General features: G+C 37.3%; 1 protein-coding gene across 6 annotated transcripts in view; it reads left to right on the plus strand.

Annotated features, from left to right (window-relative positions):
- MYLK (myosin light chain kinase) overlaps positions 1–25,901 on the plus strand; it is a 204,298-nt gene that overhangs the window by 48,859 nt on the left and 129,538 nt on the right. For all 6 annotated transcript variants that reach the window (XM_032189767.1, XM_032189771.1, XM_032189765.1 and 3 more), the window contains one exon: positions 10,326–10,483. In XM_032189767.1, coding sequence (XP_032045658.1) covers positions 10,334–10,483 — 150 coding nt within the window. In that variant the 5' untranslated portion in view covers positions 10,326–10,333. The remainder of the gene's footprint in view (positions 1–10,325; positions 10,484–25,901) is intronic.

The following is a 25,901-nucleotide window of genomic DNA, read 5'->3' on the forward strand; positions in this document are numbered from 1 at the left end:
ACATTGTGGACCAACCAGGAGTTTGTTCTCTCCGGTACACATTGCTTTATCCTGAAGTTGTGAGGGCTATTATCCCTGTAGAAAGATTTCTTCTGCAATTTAAGAGATGTTCTTGTCAAGCCTGTAATTGGCTTTCTGGAGCATCTTGCAGCAGTAAGTTCTGCATGTAATTTAGGTGCTTTTATGAAATAAAACCAACTGCCTCTTTGGTAATTAAAATTAAAAAAAATAATAATAAATTGTCATTGTATAGCCCATCTCACATCTAGGCTATAACTTTTTCACTAAGGTAGTGTTTTTATTTGCTTTACGGTGCCAAATATGTTGTGAAAGATTGACATGTAACAGATGATTGTTGTAGAATGCTGGCTTGCATACATGAACAAAACTGCAGTTTCCAGAAAAAATAAACTTGTGGGAGAGCTTATGGGCCAGGCTTTATGCTGACAGTTAATGGGACTTCATAGAATGGAAGGCAGCACAGAATCTGGCCTTGTACAAAGTATCTCAGCATGAAGAACCAGTGGCTTTTTCAAATGAAGAACCTAATTCCTTTAGTATTAAGTATTTGCAGCATAATTTGAAACTTAGTGGTGTTTATTCATGGCCCAGTCTATGTTTGGCTGAAGTGAACAGGTTTCTTTCCAATGCTACCCTGGGGTTCACACACCTCAGCCAGTATAGTGCATATGTTCATTTTCCCAAATGGCATAGAACTTGGCAGACTTGGGTCTCTTTTTCATTTTTGAGTTCTGGCTGTATTTGAAACTAAATCACAAAGCAAAATGTGGAGGCTAAATATTCTGTGCTTTATGAACCACAAATCTTCCATGACTCACCTTTCATGCAACTTTATGGCCCTACTGGCTTGGAAATGTGCAACAGCAATTGGCCACCTGCAGCATCACCATCAAGGAAAGTTAATCTTGTGGTTATTCTTTGAAACATGGAACCTGAAAGAAAAATAATTTTTAAAAAGAAAAAAAAAAAAAAAAAAAGAGAAGACAACTTTGCTGTAAACTACTGGTTTAGAATACTGTTCTACTACCACTAAGCCATTGCAAATACATGACTTTTACTGTGAATCTACTTTTATTTAAATCAAATGGTAAAGCAAGAATAATCACAAGAAAATAATCTTAGCTTCTTTTAGGTTGCCTGTCTTGACATGTTTCATGAAGTATCTCAAACAAAATGTTCACTTCCCAAGTTCTGCCCCCTGTTGCTGTATAGTACTAAGCAAGTCAATAAGCTCTTGTTATTGTCTTTTTTTTTTTCCAAGCTAGCTTATTATTTAAACCTCATAAAACTTGTCCAATGCTAGCTTCATCTAAAATTAACCTTGCTAGTTTCGCTAGAAGCCTTTCTGAACCATGCACTTAGAAAATGGGAACTACAAAATAAATAGATTTTATCTTTCTTAATAAAAGATTTAATTTTGTATTCAGTCCTTGGAGTTTTGACATCTTGACTTTATTTTTTTTAATTTCTTTGTAGGTACCTTTACAAACATAAGTTGTGCTTTTAGCTTGGAAAATGGTTGGTTTAGTCTTGCGGTGGAGAGAGGTTTTGCTCTAATTTGGGATAGAGATTTTTTGAAACATACAGCAGGCTCTCAAACCAGCTGCTTAAAACCATCTCCAGCAAACTTCAGTCTTTGCTGTGGTTCCCCTTCCATCCCAGGAGCTGTAGTGCCAGTGCTTGTCCTGGTGTGTTTCTCTTTTGGTTTGAACCTATAAGTCTGTGGCTTCACTGCCTGCTCCACTTTCAAACCAGATCGCTCTTCATTTGCCAGGGTATCCCATCAGGTTTGTCTTTGTGGGTAGATGGACAAGAAGGAGTTACCTCTCCATGTGGCAAGCTGGCTTTTGTCCCAACTCTAGAACTGCTACAGTTGTTTTGAATTTTTAGAAAGTGATGGCATTTTGCAGGTGTGTATCGTGAACATGGGAATGAATTAACCTTCCCCAAAAGCCCTCCTCATGCGTTTGGCCAGTGATTGTGGAGTGGGAGTTGGATATAAGTACAGCCTGAAGACTGAAGGCAATGTGTTCCTAAACAGACTGGGAGGTTAAATACTGCTCTCCTTAAAGGTGTCACAAGCTCTGTACTGTTTGAACAGTGAAAGGAGATTTTGAATAGTAGAACTTTATTGACAGTGATCTGCTGCTTAGTACACTGAAAACCTTTCTATAGGTCTTACCTTTATTATTATTATTATTATTATTCTTTTCTTTTTATGCTGCTTGTAAACTAGAACTGTAGCAGGTTTTGAAGTCAGATTGAATTACTCTCCCCAATGTGCTTCTATAGGAAGCCACTTTGGAATCAGCAAGAACAAGCCCAGCTTGCATCCCATTTGCCATCTGTGTTTCCCTCTGGCTTCAATTTGCTGCTATAAAATAATTCATAGGTATAGGTGCTTTACTGAACCTGCCCAATACATGTCATATTTCATTGCTCATATTTCTTCTAAGATAACAGCTGCAAAGAAGTTGTATTTCTTATGGTCTCTCTTGATTTACTGCTCCTTAATCTGATGTTTCAAATTAAACATTTTTGAGTCTTAAAATGCCATTGCATTCTTTAAAGTTTCATGTCCAGCTGCTTGTAATGGGTATCTTTTTTTTTTCTTCTTTTTTTCTGAAATTTTAATGTTCAGTGGCTATGGAATAATTGGATTATGTAGCCTGTCTGTTTATAATCAAGATAAATGTATGTTATCAAAGGTATATATCCTTTTCTCTCTTCATATGGTTTTCCATATCATTCCTTATACCTGAAATACCCTCTACAGCTACTTTAATATAGCAAGAAACCATTACGGTGTGATTGTGCAAAAACAGATATCATGGCTTTTGTGAGATGTGGTTTGTTTCAGCGACATGACTTCTGACAGTAAGTGAAGTTAGATGTCTGTACAAGTCAAGTATCCACATCTCAGTGGGCCTGGGATGGTCAAGTACCCTAAACAGAACTGTTAAATTGAGGAAAATTAGAGCATGGTTACAACTGGCAGCATCTGCAAGAAACATGCATCCTTGTAAGTGATTTTCTGGCTAAGCAGCACAAATTGATGGATAAGGAGGTTGTGGTTTTCTTTTTGTTTGGAAAAAAAACATGTGGGTGTTGTTTTTGCTGTTGTTTTTGTTGTTGTTGTTGTTTTCCTTTTATGGTTTATATAAGTAATTAAAGATGTTTGACTACCAGCCTTCTAGTGTTCTTAGTGTTCTAATAAACCTATATATAAGTAAATGTCAATTAGCATCATTTGAATTATTCTTTCACAAGATCAGGATGAAATTCCTCGCACAACTGTGTGATTTTATCATGGAAATGATTGCAGGGTAAAGCCTATGCTGCAACAGATATGCAAATCTGAAAAGGGACTAAATTTATTGATTAGATAGATTCTCTTAAGCCTGATCTAGTAAAAGTGGTTCAGTTCTCTGTGTCATGCAAACCATAGAACAGTATCTTTTTGTCTCTTTTAGGCACTTTCCAAAAAAGAGGGCTACTTTTAGGTTGACTATTAAATAATAAGTCACATGGGGTTAGCCACTTTTACTTGTGGACACTTCTACGGTAGTTGTGATTCACATATTCCATAAAAGCTTATGACCTAAGCCTTGAAGAAGCCCTGAAAAAAATAGGTAGGAGTTGTCATTGTTCTTACAGGGATACCCAAGACACAGTAAAATAAAGGAAATCTTCCACAAAACACCACTGTTGGTTTTATTTCATCTTAGTCATGAAAGCAAGTAGGTAAAGAGAAGATCTGGGAGAAGGAAGAAAGAAAACGACCTAGCTTCATTTCAGAAAGTTCCTACTGTAGTAGGAACTACAGCTCAACTATAGTTCAAGCTCTCCACCACAGTCTCACATACATACATCTTCTTTAGAGCTGACAATATTTCAGTCTTTAAAGCAGGCTGGAGAACATTATTGTGTCTGAAATACCATATACTGGCTGCAATAGTATTTTGTTAAAATGAGCACCTGGAAGAGTTTGAACCTGTTCTGTCCTTTATCTGATGTACCACTAAGATTCTTGCTGATGTAAAGCCTCACAGCTGACTTTCTGAGTGTGAAATCCAAGGCACTGAAATGATAGGATTTGAAGACCTTGCTTACTTCTGGGAAAGTCTTGACATAATGGTCCCAAATGAAACTGTAACTTAACTTGGATTATTTTAGGCTCAATAAAGTGACAGCAAAGTTTTTGCACAAATCACAAATTGGCCTGTAATTCCCATTTGTGTAGGACAGTTGTGCAAACGCACTTTGTGGGAACATACTCAGGGATTTTACATGCATGGTGTTGCCAAAACTTAAGCTTGCAAAATTTTTGATCATGGAGTTGTGTGTGAAGGTTTGGCATCTGATCCTGTTCCTACTGGCATGGCTAATAGTTGCTATTGAATTTTACTAGGAAAATGATTGGATGTTCTGGGGTCTGGTTGAAAACGCCCTGAATATCTTTATGACGAAAAGGCTTTTCTAGAGGTTAGGTAGGCAGGAAACCAGTGAGAATAAGATGGTCATTTATGTATGAGGCAATGGAAGAAAAAACTCCAGTCGAGTTGAGACAGAACTGATACAAGGAAGGGCTGCCTAGAGCATAGCTGTGATTGGTGGGGTTACAAATTCCTTGCTTTCTGTTCCAGTTCTGCCTCGTCTTGCCTGTTAAATCCACATGTGACTTTATCACCTGAATTTCTTTGCTGATCCTCTGTGGTTTATCATTCTCCCTGCATGCCATTTCTTGGGTACCAGTAGCTGAGAGGAGACAGGATACTTCCTTATGTGGTCTTGTAAGGTAAGACTGAAAAGATAGACACAAGTCACATGGCTGCAAAAAATCATTTCTGTAGTTCTGGGGAGAGTGTGTTCAGATTTGTATAGGTGTATGGTAACCACATGTTAGTCCTTGTGGTAAAGAAAGGATCTGTGAGAGAGGAAATAAGGTGTGTGAACAGAGGAAACTGTCAAGTAGGTTGTGAAATACTGAAGGTTTTAAGGCATAAGGGATGACATTTAGTTCCTAGCATAACTGTTGAATTCAGTGATCTGTGTAAGAGAATAAATTTTACCTAGTGTTTTAAAATGCATGCTTTTTGAAAACACCACCCCATTGGTTAATTAAAAAAAAAAAAAAAAAAAAAAAAAGTCTATAATGAGATCCAGCTTCCTGTAATTATAGTAATTTTTGCTTTTTTTTTTTTTTTTTTTTTTTTTTTCTATGCTATTTCTATAGTCCTGTTACTGTAGCCTGACTCCCACCCTCTAATAAAGTTATCCTCACAGCACTTCTTTGCAGCAAGGAACTAATAATCCCCATTTCACAAATGGGGAGCCATGGCAAAAGAGAGGCTTAGTGACTTGCCTGAGGTCATGCAGACAGCCCCAATATGGAGCAGGGAATTCAACCAGGACTCCCAAATAGCAGACAAATGCTCCAACCCCTGGACTGGCCTTTTGCTCCTATTTTTAAAGAGCTCAAAAGATTGTGTCCAGATTTCAGAGATGGTTCAGAGGTTATTGAGGGCGGTCTGGCTGAAATAACAGAAAAGTTGGACCAAGCCAAAATGTGCTGCTTACGTTGCACTAAGCAGAGTTGCAATATCAGTGAGTCCAATAAAGGCTTTTCAACTGGCAGCTCTGGTTTCCTTGCATTTGCACACACTTGCGTTCTCATACGCACACACCCTCTCTGCAACTCATTTTTCTTCTGCCTTGGAGGAAGGACTTGGTAAAAGGAAATTAGTATAATTAAATGGTTATGTAGGAAGCTGGTGGTAAGTATTTACATATATAAACTAACTGGATGAGAAAAACTATGAGATGGATTTCTCAGTGTTTGCTTTTTTGGGTTTATTTTTGTGAGCAGAGTATTGAGTGACAGAGATTTGTTCCCAGAAGAAAATGCTTGAAACACATTAGTCTGCTTTGGTATTAGAAAGATTAGAGGGCACACTGTGAGAATTTGTAAGGATTTATGTGCTTTTTAGAAAGGATTAAGAATAAAAAAAATCCAGATTAGAAATGCTGTCTAACCACATCACTAGCCTACAAGCCAACATTTGCATGGCGGTTTTCTTTTATGTTTAATACCACAATGTTTGTATTGCAACTTCAGTTACAGTTGGTTTTGTTTAAAGACCATAGTTTAGGTGTGCACAGTATGTGAAATGAAACGTTATGAGTTCACGCAGCATCTTTGAAATCTTATTCAGCAGCAAGCTTGCTAAGAAAAAGATCTTAGGGAGGAGAGGCTCATTCTAGAAAGTTCCTTACATAAAAGAAGACCAGTTAGATGTGTTCCATAGTTTTTAAGTGCCTGCATTTTTTCTGCCTATCAAATTTTAAGCTTGAATAAGATTTGTTTTTTGGAACACTATTTCCTTGAAATATTTGGACATAGCAGTTCCATATTAACACCAGACCGCAAAACATGGATTTATTTATTTGTTTGGGAACATAATTGTTAAACATCCTCTAAGCTGAAAAAATACTTCCTAATTATTTGCTAGAAACATCTTCAGCATACACAGCTAATTAAAGTCAGACTGCTAAATGTGGATGATTAGAGGCTTATGCTGCTAGAAAACTGCTTGTGCTGACTTGAGATAATATTCATTGGTAAATTCAATCCCTTTTAGACATTTTATTTATAAAAGCATAAATCCACACAAGATGTCCTTATGCAGAAGACTAGCTATTACTTTATTTTATACATTACAGTCTCACTATAATGTTAAGCATCAATTTGTTGTTGATTTCTGGCATGTCACCAACATGCAAAAGAAATGTAATCTGACCAGTACGAATGCCCATATTAGTTGCCATACTCTGCTTCTTTATCCTAACTGCTTCTTTTTTCTTTTTTTTTTTTAATTTAATTTAATTTTATTTTATTTTAATTTCCACATATTGTAGAGCTTAATTGAATAACCAGACAAATCAGTAGAAAAATAGTTGTTGGAGTTTAGTTCAGTCTTTTCTTTAGATGATCTTTCCAGCCAGAGGACTTCTTGTCCAATGCAGTCCATACATATCTGAGCAAGCTGGTGCTTGAAAGATGAGCATATGTTGGATGAAGCATGTTTTCCAAGCATGTGCTAGTGGCTTTCCTTCATGTCCCTGGTGAACCTGGTCTCACAGCATAACCCCATGGGGAGGTTTCTGTGTGTGAGCAGGTGTCCTGCCTAACAAGGTTCCTTAAAGTTGCCCTGCATAAGCAGTGCACTGTACCTAGGGGCAGATACTTCTTGAACATTTTGAACCCCAGAGAATTGTCCTGTGAACATCTGCAGTGCATGTGGCCTTCTTTCTTAGTTGTTTTATCCATTTTAATGGCATTTGCCAAAATGTAGTTCCATTTACATAGGCGAATATCAGGCTTGAAATTGGATCCTAGGTGATTTAATTTTTGCAACTGCTGTTGCAGTTTTTATTTTTTAACACGGTTTAGGGAGTATACCCTTTTTTTTTCTTTTTTTTTTTTTTTCTGTTTCATGTTGTGTTGCTTGTTGGTGTTTTTGTTTGTTTGTTTGTTTTTCAAATTCTCTGCAAAGTTGTGTGTGAAACAATAAGTTATATTACTGGTTTCTTATGAAATCAAACATATTAGCATCTTCAGATTGGAGAAGATTTTCATCATATCTGCATTATACCTGGAACATCATTACTATCGCAAATGGTCAGAAAATTTTAATTGCAGGTTTGTGTTGGCAGACTGATTTGCTGGTTAAGAGCTAGAGAGACATCACTGATTTCACAACTAGAGGGACAATGCAGATTTTGGCATTGATATGATAAGGAAATTGGTAGCTTAACAGAGGAGAACATGTGGGAAGAAAATCTGAAGACTGAGTAGTTAGCTGAGCATGTTGAAAAGTCAAGATTATTTGTGAAAAGAAAAATTAAAGAAAGCACTTTTTGAAGGAGAACAGAAGAAAAGAGAATGAGAAATACAATTTAGGATGAAAGCCAACTCAGAAAAAGTAGGCAGATACAGAATTATCAGTGTCAAATAGCAAAAGTGATAAAAGATCAGATTATATTTATAGTAATTAGTAATTTGAAAAATGTGTGTTCTTTATCTGCAAAGAAAAATCAATCTTAAAAAAAAAAAAAAAGAGGTGCTGACACATACTAGCTTGGTAGGCATCAGTTTACAGCTGTGAAAATGATGGAAAGTCTGATGGGATAAATTATAGTTTTATCTGAGAACTGAGTTTGGAGCATTGTCCCTAATGAAAGAACAGTTAATTGAATTAATACTTTTCTCAAGCTTTTGGTTGTTTGTTGGAGTAACTACAGCTGGGAGAGACAGTCATTCTCTGTCTCTTAGGGTGCTACACGGACTTGTTAGAAAAGAAGGAAGTCTACGATTTCATCTCTGCTGTCTGTGGAATACAAGCAGTTTTTTACCAATTAAAGCTATGTTATGATTTCTTATGGTTTCTGTGATAAATTAGGACAAAATGATAGCTTTTTTTTTCTTTCTTTTTATGTTTTGAAGAGTTATTTACACTGGAAAGGGAGACTTAAGTTGAGCTCTCAAGTAACTGGCTGCAGGTACACAGATTCTCTGCAAGATTAGCTCTTGTGTAATTTCTTACAGGTTAAAACTTTGTTAGAGAACCATCTTTTTTTTTTTTTTTTTTTTTTTTCCATTTACTTGTTGGTCTAAGCATTCCAATCGTTAAAAATGTTAGAGGGTTTTCTTGTTTCTTTCACATGTTGGTATACAGAAATGTTGCCTTAATGCCATTCTAGAAGAAATCCAAAACCCTTTTCACCTAGATTTTTAGAAAGACCGAGGAAGGAGTTTTAAAGTATTTTTAGAAAATCTGTGTACAAACATAATTTAACTGATATCTTGGAAATAGTTGCCCTCTAAACCAGGGTTTCTAACAGACGCGTCATATGAACAAGAAAGCTCTGTGGCTTCTTCACCTTAGAACATAACAACCTCTGGAGGTGCCTCTTTATCTCTGTTGACTGTGAAGGAGCCAAAACTTGTAGTTTAGATTAGCCATCTGATTTCCAGACTAATAACTTCCCCTCAAACTGTTTTTTAACAATGAATAGGTGTTTCTTGAGATTGGCATGCTGTATGTTTATTGAACATGTCAGGTGTGCTGTATGGAAGTACTGTGTTCTCAGACTGGCTTTCAGAAGTACACATGACAGTGGAGTATAAGTCGTAATAGAAATGAATGATGTTTGTGTTCCTAAGTTGTCTAGTCAGTTTCAAAAAATGCACTTCTCAGCCTCTGTACTCAGAGAAAAACTGGAGATTTTCAGAAAGAGTTGCAAGGGAAACTCATGGAATAGGTTTTATTGTTGGTTGCAGAAGCTGCAAATATGCAGTGGTCTTGAGATAGAAGACTGTTGCAAGGCCAGTGTTCTTCATTGGTTCAACAATGATCTGTTGGCTAACCAAGCCATTTCTTGGTTTTATTCTTTGTTAAACTTGTCGAGCAACTACTTTTTTCTGGAAAACCCGAGCTTTTACATTTTAACAAATATAATAGTGCTTTTTTCTTTTTTTTTTCTCCTTTTTTTTTTTTCTTTTTTGCTTTCTTTAGGGAAGTAGGAGGTGGGTAGCAGAAGAGTCACCTCTGAAGCAGATATCTATAATGAGATTTCTTAAGTGCCAGTTTTGTAGCAAGAAATTTGACGCTATTTTACTAGTATATGTGCTGCAGAAGGATTTGCAGCAAAGCAGAGACTTGGAATTTCAGCTTAAGTATCTGTTATGTACTAGCAGTACTTTGGAGGGAGCTATCCAGATATTTCTTAAGATCTTGAAAGCACGATATGAAAAATCAGATTTTCCACATTCCCACTCACAAGTTAACTCCAGTGCAAACAGAGGTCTCTTGGTCTCTTTATTTCATAAGACTTATTTAACACTGGCTCTGCTTTTGAGACTTATTGATTTTGGTGTATTCCAGGCCAGGAAAATCAAAGTCATATTGCAAAAATATCCTCCTGAAGTAAGTTATTACAATTTAATGCAGTTGTAAAGGATGACTTCTTGGTTAAGGAGCTGGCCTGAGACTTGAGAGTTCAAACTGAGTTCAGTTCAAGGCTGTGACCCTGTAACAACTGTAGGCACACTAGGAAATCTTCCTTGGTCTCAGCTCCCCACCCAAAAAATAGCACTTGTTTCTTCAGGCTGAAGACTCTGACTATGTATATGCATATAGCATACATACAGAACAATCTGCTTCTGATCTGGTTCTTAGCTGCAACTGTAAGTAATTAATGGTTGTAAATTCTATGCTACCCTTTGTGTTTCTCTTTTACAGTTCACATCATGGGGGATGTGAAACTGGTGACAACTACTCGAGTATCCAAAACTTCCCTGACACTCAGCCCCTCAGTTCCTGCTGAAGCACCAGCATTTACTCTTCCTCCTCGGAATATCCGGGTGCAGCTGGGAGCCATTGCAAGATTTGAGGGAAAGGTAAGAAATGGAGATGATGGAGCGCTTCTTTGTTTGGTTTCACCTTTTCCTGAGGCTACCTCACAGTCTGCAAAGCCAGTGAAATTGCCTCTTCAATATGGGACCTTTACTTAAGAAGAATACACTGGTGTTTCCATTCCTGAGGGGGCAGGAGTGTGACAGGTCTGTTTCTGAGTAGTGTTGCAAAACCTGACTGTGTGCTGAGTTAACCTAGATGAGCATGCCAGGCACTGAGCTAAGTATCAGTGGAAAACTGCCTCAGGATCTGTCTCTAATCAGAGAGCATATGTTCTCCTACTGCATATCGATCTCCATGACTCCCAAAGTTGCCTGTTTCTGAACTTGTCTGCTTCATGTGTAACACGAAGCTAACTGTGTTACCTGTGCTTCTTGGTAGTTAAGCTAGGAATCTGTAAAAGAGAGTTGTGACTTTTTTGTATCTGCACCAGCTGCCATAATCTGAAAGGATAAAGCATTTTCAGAGGACATACTGGCAGAATGTGGGCATACGTGGATCCCATGTTCTCTCCTTCGCCTCACAACTGAGGCACTCAATTGTCCTTACCAGCATCCATATTCCTTTTGTGCTTCAACCCTGGTATGGTCTCTTATGTTCCTTTCTTCTCCCTTAAGCCAAATCTTTCTTCTGGGGCTGTCAGTTTTCCCTCTTAGCCCTTTCAGCTTCCTCCTGTCCATGTCATGCTCTGATTGTGTGCTGACAGCTATATCATCAAACTGAATGCAGTTCTAATCTTTGAAGTGGTGGGATTTCCCTGACAGAGGCAGGAAACTGCAACTTTATGATAACAAAAGAAAAGCTAAAAGGAATTTGGGAAATTTATAACTTCTGAAACTAACTTAAACAGAGGGCCAGTAGAGGGCATCTGATATATATCTTATTTATTTATGCAAAAGCAGGCTAGGATTTTTTTTTTTTTTTTCCCATCAGGAACAGAGCAGAAAACTGCTGGAATATGTCAGTTTTTAAGTGCAAAACTAAAACTTGGTAGTAGTTCTTGGATTTGACTTTTTGAAGAAAAGTTGGCATTCTTAAAAAAAATAAATAAATAAACAACAAATTTTGATGTAAACATTTGAGACAGAGAGCAGATTTTTTTATCAAACATTTAGATTAGATTTTATTTTATTTTTTTTTCCAAAAATAGCCTACTTCTTCTTGAAATGTTGAGATACCAATTAGAAATCCTCTCTGTGTGTCCAACATTGGCCGGTCCCAATGAACATTCCCTTTCTTACTGTTTTTTTTTTTTTTTTTTTTTTTTTTCCATTATTTCACCTTGATAGGTTGCAACCACAATGAAAAGATGGCATGTTGCTACTTTATTTATGTGACACCTGTGTACAATACTATTCTAACTGTGGCTGGTTCTTCCAGACAGCACTGCAACTAGCAAGTGAAATGAAAGTTGAATTGTGTGAAGTTGCTAAGTTTTAGTTTTACATTTCTTATGTTTCCTAATTAAAGACTCAAGTAGGTTATTTCCAATTTTTCATTTGCTCTGCAGACTTTTTATTATTTGTTAAAAGAAAGCAGTGGTAAAATTGACTGTCTTACAAGTTAGAGTGCCATCACTGTTTTGAATATTTTTTCAGACCTATCTTTAAAATATTAATTCTTCAAGAATATCCATCCCCTTTTTAGGGTTGCTTTGAACATGGAAAGGGTAAACTATGCAGGGTTTTTAGTAGCTTGGATAAAATACACAAATTCAATACTAATTAAACTTAAAGACTTAAGTTCCTTGAAGGAATGAAGGTTTGGTGGAAGTTCTGGACTGAACCTCTTGATGAAAATTTAAATCCCATTTCTGCCTTTTTACTATATGAGAATGGCTGAATCTTTTAATTTTCTGTGCTTAAAATGCAGATGATAATATACTGACTGAATGCATGTCAAATAGATGAAGTAAACCTGTATTGCTTGAAGTGCTTTATTAAGTGCTAAGCATACAGACCACAGCTTTGTTGAAATACATGTGAGACGTGCAATTACTTTCTGCAAATAGACTGCCTTATGTTGTATTCTATGGCTCGGCAAGCCAAGGTAGGTAATTACAGCCACTGTCTTTGGCACTTCAGCCTCTTGCTGTGCACAGAGTATTGTCTGGTATTTGCTTAGGGTAGCTTTGTTTTGCCTCTCTCAGCTAATGCAGCTGAGAAGCATGCAACACAGCTGTAGACATAAAACAGCCAATCTTTATCATTGTGCATTAGTTCCAAATTCCCTGGACTCAACTCTAGTTGGAGGCTGAGATACAAGCTTGCAAATTTGGAGGAGGGAGAACAACCTACATTATAATAGTTGGAAATACAGAGTAATACAAGCACAGCATGTTCCCCTTATTACCTTGTGCAAGAAAAACAAGTTTTATAATGATTACACTGCCTATAAAAATTGAATTTGTGTGATCCGTTGTTTATAATGTAATGTGCTTGGGGCGCTTGTGTTTGGTTCTGTTGTTTTTAACTGCTGGGTCCAAATGAATGTCTTGCTGTGCTCCTGGTCTAGTAACATGTACAGGGGGATGGGGGACACAATGCCACAGTTTGGAAGGACATTGTCATTTAATAGCTGCAGTCCTTCTAGATTGCAGCCTCAGAGTTCGTATTATATGGGACCGTCTTTAGCTACTTTGTAGAATGTAGTTTCTTCCATTACTTCAATGTTCCAGGGGTTCAGAAGGACAGAAGTTAATATGATTTAGTAATAGAGGTAGCTACTGAACATACTTAGCTTTTTCTATCCTGGAAAATAAGCTACAGATGTTATGAGGGTCTGTTGCTGATACTCTGCTTCATCACATAGTATAAATATTAAACTAGACTTAGGCTAAAGAAAAATAAAAAGTTTTAAAAATGGCTAGACAGGAGATTTTCTTCAAAGAGTTCCTCTGCAGTGGAATCTGTCTTATCAGAAAAAACAAACATTTTGAGGATCCAAGACAGGATATAAATCTGATATTGTGATGATCCTGTACTCTCACTAAGTGAACAAGGAAGAGGGAGCACTGGAGTCAAACTTTTTGCTTTTCTTTCCAACAGCATGTAAGACAAATTGTGTGAAATGGCAACTGAAGATCAAGGAGAGAGTGAAAATTGAAAAATAGTCCATAAATGTAGGAAACAGGAAGTGGAAAGGAATTGGAGTTGCCATTAACATTAATATATTTTTTCTGTTCCTCCTACTACCACCCTGGTTTTCTTGCTAAAATCTCAGCTAGTTTATCTATGTCTGACTGCATATCTCAGTCTCCCAATGTGATCTCAGGGTAAAATGTTAGCTTATCATCTTGTAAGTGCATGAAGATGATGTTGGCCTGGAAATCTGACTGAGGGGTGGAACCACTTAGGCTAAAACAAGGTTACCTTCCCCAGGCACTCCTCTAACCTCTGCTGCATGGACACCGAAGTTGTTCATCAGTCAGTTGCTGAGGTGTTTGGTGGGGAAATCTTCCCATATTATTTTGAAATTGTGTTGTGGGATTGCAATTTGTTAGAAACTGATTGATGGGCAGATCTCCATTGCATGTCTTATGTGAGGTGAACAGCTCCAGGAAGTAACCCCTGCCTTGTGCTAAGGCATTCTACCTTGTCTGTCAGTACTTTTTAAGATACTTTTGGAAAAGAAGAGCATGCCAAAATGTTACCAGGCTCTGTTTTAAGCTGTTTGTTTCTCTGATGGAGAAACTGGAATCACTGGAATATTTATCAATGCTTTGCAATATTGAATAATTTTTGTGTATCTCTCTAATGCAGCTGCACATCACTGGATGAACTGTAGAACTTAGCAGTTATTTGAATGCTGCCATAAGTCTACTTCTGTTTATGGTGTAGGTGGAAGCAGAGTAACTATGTGACTAGCTGCCCATACATAATTTTGCTGAACTTAAATAGCAATAGACTGAATACATTAAAAATATAGCATGAACAGTTTTTGTTCTTTACACTGATGTCACTGAGTGTCAAGCAATAAAATTTGACAAGTCAGCCGTCAGTTTCCAAGAAACCTTTCCCTGTCCAGAGTGATATTAACCTCTGCATTTGCTTGCTGCTAGCAGTTAATTCAACCTGCTTTGGCTGCATGTGTGTATAATTTTCAAGGGTAATATTGATGGTCATTAATTTTACGAGCCTAAAGAATACTTGTGCTACAGCTCTGCCTGAGAGGAACAGCCAAATGTCATGCTACGGACCACAGACTGATTGCCTAGGGGTCAGGAAAGAATTTTTCTCCTTGGATAAAGCATTGCACAATTGGCAACAGTGCAGTGTGGGTTGTTTTTCTGCTTCATGTGAACCATCATATATGGTCCATTGCCAGAACCAAGTTATCAAAGTACTAAATCTAGTCTGGTATTCTAATCTGGTGGAGCTAGAAGTCATGTATTGACAGATGTACTTCAGAGTTCGTGCAGATGTTGGGATATGTATGTAGTTCATAGCTTGATGCTCACTGAGTAGTTACTGTCCTGCTGTTCCCATTCCATCCACCCTCAAATAAGGGAGCTGAATGGTAAATATCAAGACTAGCCAGGTTAATGTCAAATCCTGCCCGTGGTTAATGTTCTTTCCTGTTTTCCTTCTGTCATTCTTCTTTTGCAACACCCAACCTGTGTCTGTTTGTTTGAATCATACTTAAGGCCAATTATATGTGTGAATTTGCCAAAGTCTGAGCTGCTTTTGCTGCTGCTGGCTGCACAGGTACTCTTTGAAACATGTTGCCTGAGGAAATTGTCTGAGATCAGACAGGGAGAAACAAGAGACAACGGAGAAAATGACTACCTGCTAAGGGAAAAACTGAGATCTAACCAACCTGTTTTGTTCTGGCTGCTGTACCAGCTTTTCATGGCAAAACCTTTGTCATTTGCCCTTTGCTTTGGACTTAAGCTGCAAATGCATGCTCCATTTCCAAGTTTCAGTCAGCAGACAGTCCAGAAGTATACCTTAATTACGTTGTATGTCTGGATTTGAGATGGCAGAATCTGAAATGAGAGAAGCCCACATGATGACAGAAGATGATGACATGGCATAAAATCCTTTGTTGTTGGCATGAGATCTTCTCTGTTACAAAACATACCAGGCAGCTAATTGCATGAAGCTGCCAGCGGTTTTGGATCTGTATGTCCTGGAGGGGTGACTGTTCTAAGCTCTATGAGGAAGAAACTCAGGAAAGATCCATGCTTTTATGGGAGACGGCTGCCCTGCTGGGAAGTGGTTAAAGTGGGATTCAGTCACAATTGTTTTCCCATATAGAGTTATCTGTATACAGAATTATTCAAAGGCACTTCATCAAATGACACAAGCACTCATGTGTGGAACACCTATTTTTGCTCCCCTGCTTATATTTCCTTCAGGAAAACCTGCAGAGGTAGGAGTTACTGTTCAAGAAATGTCTTGATTTTGGACAGTTGTGGTGCTCTTAGCTCCAATTCTGTCTCTCAATCTCTTTAACTCAGAAATTCATTCCTTACCTGTCTTCCTGTCACATATGGCCATCATGTTTATATTCAGGAATTTCCAGATATTGGTACATAAGAACTGTCTGTTTAGTATATGTGCAGTGTGTCCAACAACTCCCAAAGTACTGGACGTAGTCCACTGTCCCTTGCAATTGATCTGTGCACGTGCTGAAGCAACAGCCAAGACTTCTGGAAATTTGGCAGCTCAGTTTGGTCAGACCTTTTGCAGAGTTGTTCCAAGCTGCCAGACATTCAGAAATCCTAGACAATGTTAAATATTCTGAAATTCCACCCAGACAAAATTTCTAAGCAGGAAAGAGGCCATGATGGGGGAAGACTGGATATACAGTATCCCTACTCTCAATTGCCATTTCTCAGCACAATGTTGATTCTGTGTGTGTGTGTAATTGAGACTGCTTTCAGTAACCCACCCACCCCCCAAATTATGAAAGAAATTTGCTATTTGCTACTATCATACATATTGCTCTGTTTGCTTTCTACCTCCTTGCCCATCTTAATTGTTTATCTAGAATAATTTGTGAACAGGAGCTACTCTGTGCAATGGCAGGAGGACTAGCTCCCATTCTTGGTTGATTTGGTGGTAATTACTGGAATTAAAGGAATGTAAAAAGCAGTTGTTTTTTGTTGTTTTTGTTTTGTTTTAATAATAATGAATCTAGTAAGGATGATTTTAGAGCCCTTCAACTAATTTACATTTAAGCTAGAGAGAATCTAATTTTGTCTTGTATCTACACAAACAAGCATTGTTTTAACTGAAGCCAAAGCATGCATTTGTGCTGCTCTTGGCCAATAACTTTTCTTTCTGTCTTTACTTTAACATGTTTCCAATTGTTTTGGATTTTTAGATGGATGCAATTAAAATCACATGAGGAACAAGACAATAAAAATCATGTCATTTAATTTAATATACCTGCTCACTGTTTGAGATGAGGGAAGGGAGAACAACAAACTTTTGATTCTGCGAAGTTTATTGTAGATATCTGTTTTGGGATCACCCACTACTGTGATGTATTAATGGAATGCTTTGGATCAGCTAAGAAAGGCAAATGTGGTTATTTAAGGATTTACCCATAATAATATGCTTAGGGTTGATCTTGAAGACAATAAGAGTTCTTTAGTAGGGACTTCTGATCTTGCTATTTTTCTATAGTCCTTAAACAGAAATCAGACAGAAATTTCTGAAACTATGTAGTGACATATTTGCAGAGGAGAATTAAATATAAAACATTAATATTGTGCTATAAAGGAGGTTCACTCTTTTACAGAAGTAATGATGGAACAATTACCAAGAATAATCATAAAGTTCATCATTTAAGGAAGATAGGATAAAAATGTCTGAAAAATGAATAGAATAATATCCAGCTGTTTCTCAAGAGAAAGAGAGCTAGTCAGAATATCCTATATAGCTGAACAAAGATAAGTTTGGAGACTGTGCCTGTGTAAATCAGGGTAGAAGCAGTCAGTATAACTCTTATTTTTCTTGTCCCATGATGGTTAATTGTGAATCTCTCAAATTTCAGTTAAGTCTAATTAGATTTCTCAATTCTGTTTTTAATTTGAAAAATAGCATCATCTTTTCCAGGCTAGTCTCCTTCCCTCTTCTGAACTAGTGCATAAGTCTTTATTGTGGTCAACTCCACTGGCAATAAAACTCATCATGAAGCATTGTGCTTCCTTATTTAAATAAATGTTTCGGTCTCACTGCTGGAGAAAGCTGCTTGGTGTGACAAGCAGGCTCTGAGAGCACAAGTTGGGGCAGGTAGGAGAAAATCTTTAAGGTAAACTGGTATGACCTAGAGTATGAAGGAATCAGGTAAATTATATTAATATAAAAGGATAATCAACTGTAAAGCAGCCTGTAGACTGAGACTTCTTCTGAGACTTGAGTCTCAGTGAAATGCTCAGACAATCCCAGTTCATAGTTCAGTATCACATGTGAATATACTGTATTCTGTATGTACTTCCTTCATGTGGAGGAAATAACCTCTGGAAAAGGAGAGATGTTGACATGTTGGGATAGTGTTTGGTGAGGAGGAGATGCTGCCACTGTTATTTCTGTCAGAGGTTACGTGTGAAAGCTCTCTGTACTAGTAGGAGCTGGAAAATCAAGGTATTCCACTGACTTGTCATCCCTGAGATGACCAGTTTAGTATAAGGGTTTGAATTGTTTAATCAAGGTCCAAATATATTGAATTTATTCTAGGAAACCTGACAGACAGGTTATTGTCTGTCAGTACCGCCAATTTTTATTTTTATTTTTGTTTGTGTTGAGTGAAGTTTCTCTAATTCTTTATGACACAGGATGGAATACGGCCAGCTTCTTCAGTGACCAATTTCCCAAGGACCTCATTTCCAAGTTTCTGCATTTAGTTACTGAATAGGGAATTAGAGATGTTCCTGGAATCAGGGCCTTCAAATTCCTGTGTATTTAACTCCCAGTGACTTCTCCAAGGCTTGCTACAAGTCAGAGGAAGAGCAGGGAATTCAATCATTCTTCTTGACTCAAAAGTTATTACTCTGACATCTGGGCTACCCTTCCCACATTAAGGATGTGTTGTACTGAGATCTAGGCTCTTTCACCTCTCTTCTTCAAAGGGTTTGTAAGGACTATGCATGACTACACATGAGAGTGAACACCCAGAACTCTTACATTTAAAAAAATATATATCTTTTTCTAGACTTTCTGGTGATGAAGATAGTCTTATTCTCTGTAAATCAATGCATTGCTGTAAACCTGCAGCCAGACAAAACAAAGCAATCCTTGTCTTCAAAAAGGCTTTGCCTAAAGCTGGTGCAAATTCCAAGCCAGCTTTGCATGTCATCGTTGCCTTATAGAGAGTTTTGTAATTCATGTGTAGAATGAGGTGAAATGGGGAAATAACTTTTTTATCAGTATTTCTGAATTTCCCTTGCTTTTCTGCACCTTTTCACAGTACTTCAGTGAATGTTACTCTATGGAATATATTGCTCATTACAAGTATAATAGTTGAGCTTAGTGAAATACTAGGCTAATGTGTAGCATATACAAGAACTTTTTATTTAAAGATGACAACAATCCTCATATGTGGTCCAAAGAAAATGGGGACTCAAAAAATAACAAATTAAATAATTCTGCTTATGGTCACTTGGCTGTTGGTGACAGAATAATTGAGCTTATTTCATCCATTTCTGTGCTTTCCTGACTCATGTTGAATCAATTAGAATGGTAATTTTCTTTTAGCTGTACAGTAGAGTCTCAAATTGTAACTGTATGGCCTGAGAGGCTGCTGTTCTTTCTAAGTGACCCATAATACACAAGCAAGCCTTGGTTTTACAAAACTTTAGAATATTAGTGTGATGCATACTAAAAGTTCATAACTTTTAGTAGTATCTGGCATCTTGTATCATTTATATCACATTCCCATACTCATCAGACAAACAATGAATTAAGAATGTTTTGTTCTGGAAGCACCCTGGAACAACAGTTAAATATACTTAAGCTTGATTCTTCAGCTTATGTAAATTCTAGTGTTGCTTTATAAAAGAATAACTCATCAGTTTGTCTCTGCAGGATGGTAGATATAAATATTTCATAACAAAGTGATGATAAAAGCCAGGGCACTGGAAGAAAAACTGTGATAAAATCTTGGCAATACAAATGAAAGAACTATGGTAAATGGAATTGATTTTTGCTTATTTCATGGTACCACTGAAATAGCCTAAATGAATGGGAATCTTACTGTATGTTTGCAGATAGTGTTTAACATGTACATAGGCCAGTCTAGAGTTGGACCTTTCTCTGATGACCTTTTTAGCTAACACAGCAGAGAAAATAGTTATTGTTATCCTCTGTGACATTTGTGTGGAGTACTGAAGCATGGTGAGATCTATTGGTTTGTACAAGATCGTACAGAAATACATGCCTGGATTCAGCATTGAACCATACATTCCAGAAGTTCATTTCCCATCCACTACCTTAGATGTGACCCTATCCTTCTTGGAGATAAGTATTTTTTGATTTTGGAAAAGAAAGTTAAGATTTCCAATAAATAAAAATGTTACCAATATCTAGGTGACTGCTGTTGGATTTAGAGCATCACTCAATCAAAACAGAATAGCAGAAGTAGATTCTCAGTGCCCTGACACAAAAACTAGTCTGTATTCATGTTGGGATACGCTAATGGAGAGAATTGTAGACAAAGATTTGTCTGCTCAGGAGACTTTTACCCACAGGTTTAATGGAAAGCATTATGTCGGATTTGTTCAAATCTCAACAGGAATGCCAGCAACTGCAGTTAAGTGGAGCTCGATTGAAAGCATATGCAGAGTAAGCACTTTTTTCACAACCTAAACAAATATAGCTATTTTTTGAGTGCACGTGTGTGTTGTTCTTACCAAGATCACAGCACTTTTAGTTTTGAGAGAAAGCATTAAAAAGAAGAGGCAAGCCCGCAAAATTTCTCTTGAACTCAGCAGGTCTGTAAATATTTATTCTGAACTGTTGAGCTAGAAATTCATAGCCACATCAATTTATTTAGTATTTCAGTTTGTACTTTGAGGGTTTTCTCTCTTAAATGGTTGTTGCTCAGCACTTGATATTTATTTTTATTTTAAATACAGCAGTTTATATGCTCATAGAGTTTAAACTCATAAAGTTTGTACTGTATGAGTTATCTCTGCTAAGCTGTTATTAAAAAGTACATATGTTATGCTTGGGAAGTTTATTTTTTGCAGACAGTTATAAGATAAAAACATCACCAAAAGTTGCTGAGGAGCAATTTGTAATGGGCTTCTGCATGGATGTCTTAATTATTTAATGCCTAGCAGTAAGTTACATGTTACAGAATAAACAGTGCAAGGAGAAATGCTAGATGTTTAGGCTATCCAAAGTATTCATATCTTAACAATCCAACATTGCATTTTATTACCAATTTGTCATCACATCAATCCTACTTTTTAATTAAATTTAAAACAAATGACATTTCATGCCCATTCTGGTTGCCAGCTCTGCAAAGCAGCATTAACTATGAAGCAGTACATACAACTGAGGAGAACTTTTTATAACCTCTCCAGACCATTGCCTTTGCCAGCAGCATTCGTCACTATCAGCAGACAGACTGTATATGAACATACAACTGTGCAGTTAATTCAGCAACAAAACCCAGTTTTAACATTTTCTGTGGCCACTGACAGACTGCTAAATTGCAGGAAATTAATCTTGTGTGGCTGGAAATTGATAAAGCAGGGGCATATTCATTCAAAGCAAAGACTTCTCGCTACCATCTCAGACTACAGATGAGGATTACTTACCTTAGTTACAAACTTCAGAGCTCCAAGCATATTGCTGTGTGTTTTGAGAACAGTGAGCACTTATTCTTTTTATTAATTTTCAACAGTAGATCATTCACAGAGAGCATGTATTGATGTTGCACATTGGGGAATAGTGTCTCCAAGCGACGAAGGTATGAACATTCAAACTGTCTTGGTCAGTGGCTTAGCTCCTGTGAGAAGGTTGGGCCACCTGTATTTGGTGGCATGTAAAATCAATTCACATCATATTAAGATAGAAAAGTTGGTAAGGAAAAATAATAATCTTCCAGTCTTCCAGAAATAATATGCAATGGAAAAATAGTTTGTGTGTGTGTGTGTTATTGCAGTGAATGATGATGATTGCCTTGAGAAAGGCAAGAAGCAGAGTACATTGTTGTCTTTAAAAAGTGACTGCCAACTCAAAAGCCAAATATTATTGTTATGAAGGGATCATTGCTCTCTGCAAATTATTGATGCAGTTTAGTTTTTTTATTTGTTTTGTGGGTTTGTGGGCTTTTTGCTTGTTTTTATTTTGTATTAGCAGAGATTTTTGACCTGCTGATGTTGCAGGCAAGCTGTGGCTCAGTATTTGGATTCTGTGATCAGTTCTGTCAGATAAAAGAGCTAAATATTTATAGTTTTCCTCCAAAGTGGGGACATAAACATTTTGCTTACGGTAGAGTGAAATTTCACCCTGTACATGTCAGGGGGCTTCTTCATACTTGCACTTGGTCAAAGCAATCTTTTCCACCTTTCTGAGTGGTGACTGCATGGGGGATTCACAACCGAAAGTAAAGATATTTGTCAGGCGTTAAAAGCTGACTTATTTTGATGTGAAGAGAGGAGACAGTTTACCAACATTTTGTTTTTCTTGTGTTAAGCTGCATTGTTTGAGCCTTTCTTCTAGTGCTGCCAAATGAAATTTATGGAAAAAAGTAGCAGCAAACACAGTAAATCAGGCTGTCCCGTTGAAGTGGAAATGAATGAACTGCTCCTGTTCTGACAGCTCTCACATCACAACAAAACTCGAGGCTGTTTTTTTAAAACCTTGTTTCCTGTGGCAGACATTGCTGCTGCTCTGAAATGAACACCAGTCCTGTCAGGACTCCTGGCATGCTTCTAAACCCATTCACACAGACTTAAAGCAGCTGCTTCATTTAGTAATACCTGATAGATATCTTGATTCAGAATCACCAAAAATGGAGAGGAAGGGAAGGATAGGGAATGAGGGCACATTTTAGGAGCTTACTGGGGTATGTGGAGCAATTAGCACAAGCTATTTCCGTTCAGCAGCAGTGGTTGTTTCCCTTTGAACTCATTTACGTTCTTACTGCATAATCCTAAATGACCCATAACCACACACACAGATCTGATATTTCTTTGCATTTGGGGCATTTTAAATTATTCAAACTATTCAGCACCTCATAACATTTAACATATATTAAAAGGCCTTGACACCAGTTGGTCCATGGGAAGAAAGCTTCCTCTTTGCAGTTATTTCTTTTCTTCTAAGGAGAGACTCAGAAGCAGAGAAAATTCTCATTAAAATTGATGAGATTTTCACCCGAAGAAGGCTGCAAAGTTCATCTTTCCTGTTTTGCCTAGAGCTCTTGTGCTTTGAAAGTTTTTTGGCCCATTCTGCAGACTATTCTATTCTGCAGAGCTGTATGGCAGTGTTGGAATTACAGAGAGCTGACTGAGTCCTGTCTGACTATGTTGCTCATATTCTCTTGTGGTGGTGAGTTAATTTTCTGTCATTTGTAACACTACTTTACATGCTTCTCATTTTGCTGCAAAGACTGTACCTATTTTGTCTGGGCCGTCTTTACTCAATACTGTGCACTTTGATACCTTTAAACAACCACATTAATGTGAGGTTGATGGGTTTCTCTCATCATCAGAAGAGCAGCTGTTCTCCTGTGCTACAACTTCAGCTGAGTCCTTCTATTGATCTCTGCAATAGCGAGCCTGTTGGCAAGGAGAAAATACAGTCAGATGATTTGATCTAATGTTATTAAATGTAGAAAGCTAATTCCTTTATAATGTGAATTTGGTGAAGTCTCTGAGTGTCTCTGTGTCTCAGATGCTCAGCTATGAAGTTAGAGTGACACTTTCCCACACAACAGCTGTGTATTTTGGAACTGAGGTTGTCTTCAGCTTGCACATAACTCAGTATCCTGCACACTCTTCAGTTTCCCTGTGATGAAGTACCAGAATTTCACCACTTCGTAGAGACCTTGTCACCTGTATAAAAATGTGCAACTACAGAAAAGTAGGAGGGAGCCAGGACAACATATGAGTGGTGATGGGGAAAATAGCCTAAACTTTCTCCTAGCCTTTTTCAGAGGTTTGTGACATCTGACTGCATTTTAATTGTCAAACTGATGTTTTCGTTTTAAGGGGAAATTTTGGAGACTAAAGATAGATCTAAAAGATACAGAGATCCAGTCTGCTTGAAATCCCATTTTAAGTTCAGAAAACTTGTATTTAGAGACAAAAAGTTCCAGGTGAGCTACGTGGGTGGTTTGTATAAAGCTCTCCTCATGTTCTTAATAGCTACAGGTCAGCTGGCTACAATGCAGTAGGGGGGAAGTAGAAAGACATATGTTGCTTATGATTTATGAAAAAAATGATTTAATAAATCATTTATTAAAAAATGATTTATTAAAGCTTCATCAGAAAAGCATCGCCACTCTGGGATTGCAACACCTGTGTGAAAATATCTCCGTTAGTGTAATAGAGGTTTACAACCTCAGATCCATTGACTGACATTACAGTTATATAGAAACTTTATCTCCTGTACTGAATGTGTTCCCCTCGTGTCTGCTTATTGGAAAGGGCAGAGGCCAATTTAATAGTGTTCCCTATTTCATCTGAATGATGTTTCAGGTTATTTGGGGACTGCAAAATGCATCCAATAACACTTATTTTAAAGGCATTAAGATTAAATTAATTCTTGAAATGAAATAAAACTTAATTTAGGAAAAGCATCTAAGCATATGATTAACACCAAAAGATTTAAGTAAGGCTTAAGCATATTCTTAAGAACTGCATTAGGTGGGGCTAGTGTCTGAACTTAGAAATTAAATAAACCGAAAGCAGCTCGAACACCCAGTAAGCTCTGAAATTCTGCTTGAGTCCTTCAGAAATAATTCAGGACAGACGAACTTGTAGATGTTATGGTACCTGGGAAAGCATTGCCTCATTCAAACAGCTATATACGGTGACTGAGCACAAAAGCAATACTCCATGCACCTCTGGGAACCCTCCATGCTGAATTTTACAAAAATAATAATAATCAAAAATAAATAAGCATAGAAGACAGAAGAAGAAATTGTCTGCAGCTGCTGTCTGCTTTTCAGTTAGCAGACCATGTCTTCTATGGATAAGTCATAAATTTTTCCCTGCTTGGAGAGCTACAAATGCTGATTCTCCCAAAGAACTGTGCTGGTGTGCGTAGTGTTCAGCTCCTTTGTAATCTGTAAAAAGGAGTTGAATAGTAAGATGACAAAACGTGTAGGTAATGCAGAACTGCTAAAGACAGTCAAAGGGAAAACTGGTGGGGAACCATCTGCAAAAGGATTTCATTCTGTTTAGTGCATGGACTATAAAACAGCAAATGCCACTTGGTGTTGATAAGTACAAAGCAAAAAAAATAATACATACATAGTTCAATTTTTATTAGCTACTACCACTGAAAACAGAGATCTCACTCTGAACAGCTCTCTGATTAATCAGCTCAAGGTGGTAAAAATAACAAATAGAATGTGGTTTGTTTTGTAGTTCTGATCTTTCCCTATCTCAGTCGAGAAAAGAGAAAATTTGACAAAGATTATCAGAAGTATTTCACGGTGTCAGGGATGGAAGAAGCAGAGAAGCATGTCAGAAAGTTATTCTTCCATGCGATCAAATCATTCTATGCTTTCTAGGATGGAGGGACTTTTTGCCAAGGTGCTGGACAAACCCTTGGAGTTTGCCAGGCAGCCAAACGAAACTCTAAGGAAAGATCTCTCACATGAAAATTTAAACTCCTTGAATTTTTACTTTCCCCTATCCTCTGTCTTTCCTGAATTCTGTAATTGCATTCTATGATCTAGAGATTAGACCCAGGGTCCATAATCTGAGCTCTCTACATATCGGTTTACGATGTTATAACGTTTTTAGTGGATTTATAAAAGTTGGTACAACAGTCAAAATGAGCCAGGAACGCTCAGCATTCACTATAGTGTTTTAAGTCAATGAAAACTACAGTTTACTCAGCATCTTATGAAACTGGGTCATAGGTTTTTCTATGATATTTGGAAGAGGTAAAGATCATACGATACACTAACAAGTGCATTGAAACAATGATTTTAAAGGAAAAGCTTTTAATAAATAGGAAGAGAGTCCTAAGTCTCTTTTTACCTCCTGGGTCTCCTTTGAATATTATGAATTGCATCTTCAGGTGATTCCTCCTCATCTCTCATCAGGGCAAAGGGTACAATGACAAAGCTTGAAGACTCTTTCATGTTATTGCCGTATCATATTAAATTTCTGCTTGAGACTAAAAGACTACGAGTTTTCCTCCACTCCCAATATTAACACTAGGAATATCAAGGAGTCCAACTAGGCAAAATGTTTCTTTTCAT

Source organism: Aythya fuligula, chromosome 6, assembly GCF_009819795.1.
Source record: "Aythya fuligula isolate bAytFul2 chromosome 6, bAytFul2.pri, whole genome shotgun sequence".
Classification (NCBI taxonomy): domain Eukaryota; kingdom Metazoa; phylum Chordata; class Aves; order Anseriformes; family Anatidae; genus Aythya; species Aythya fuligula.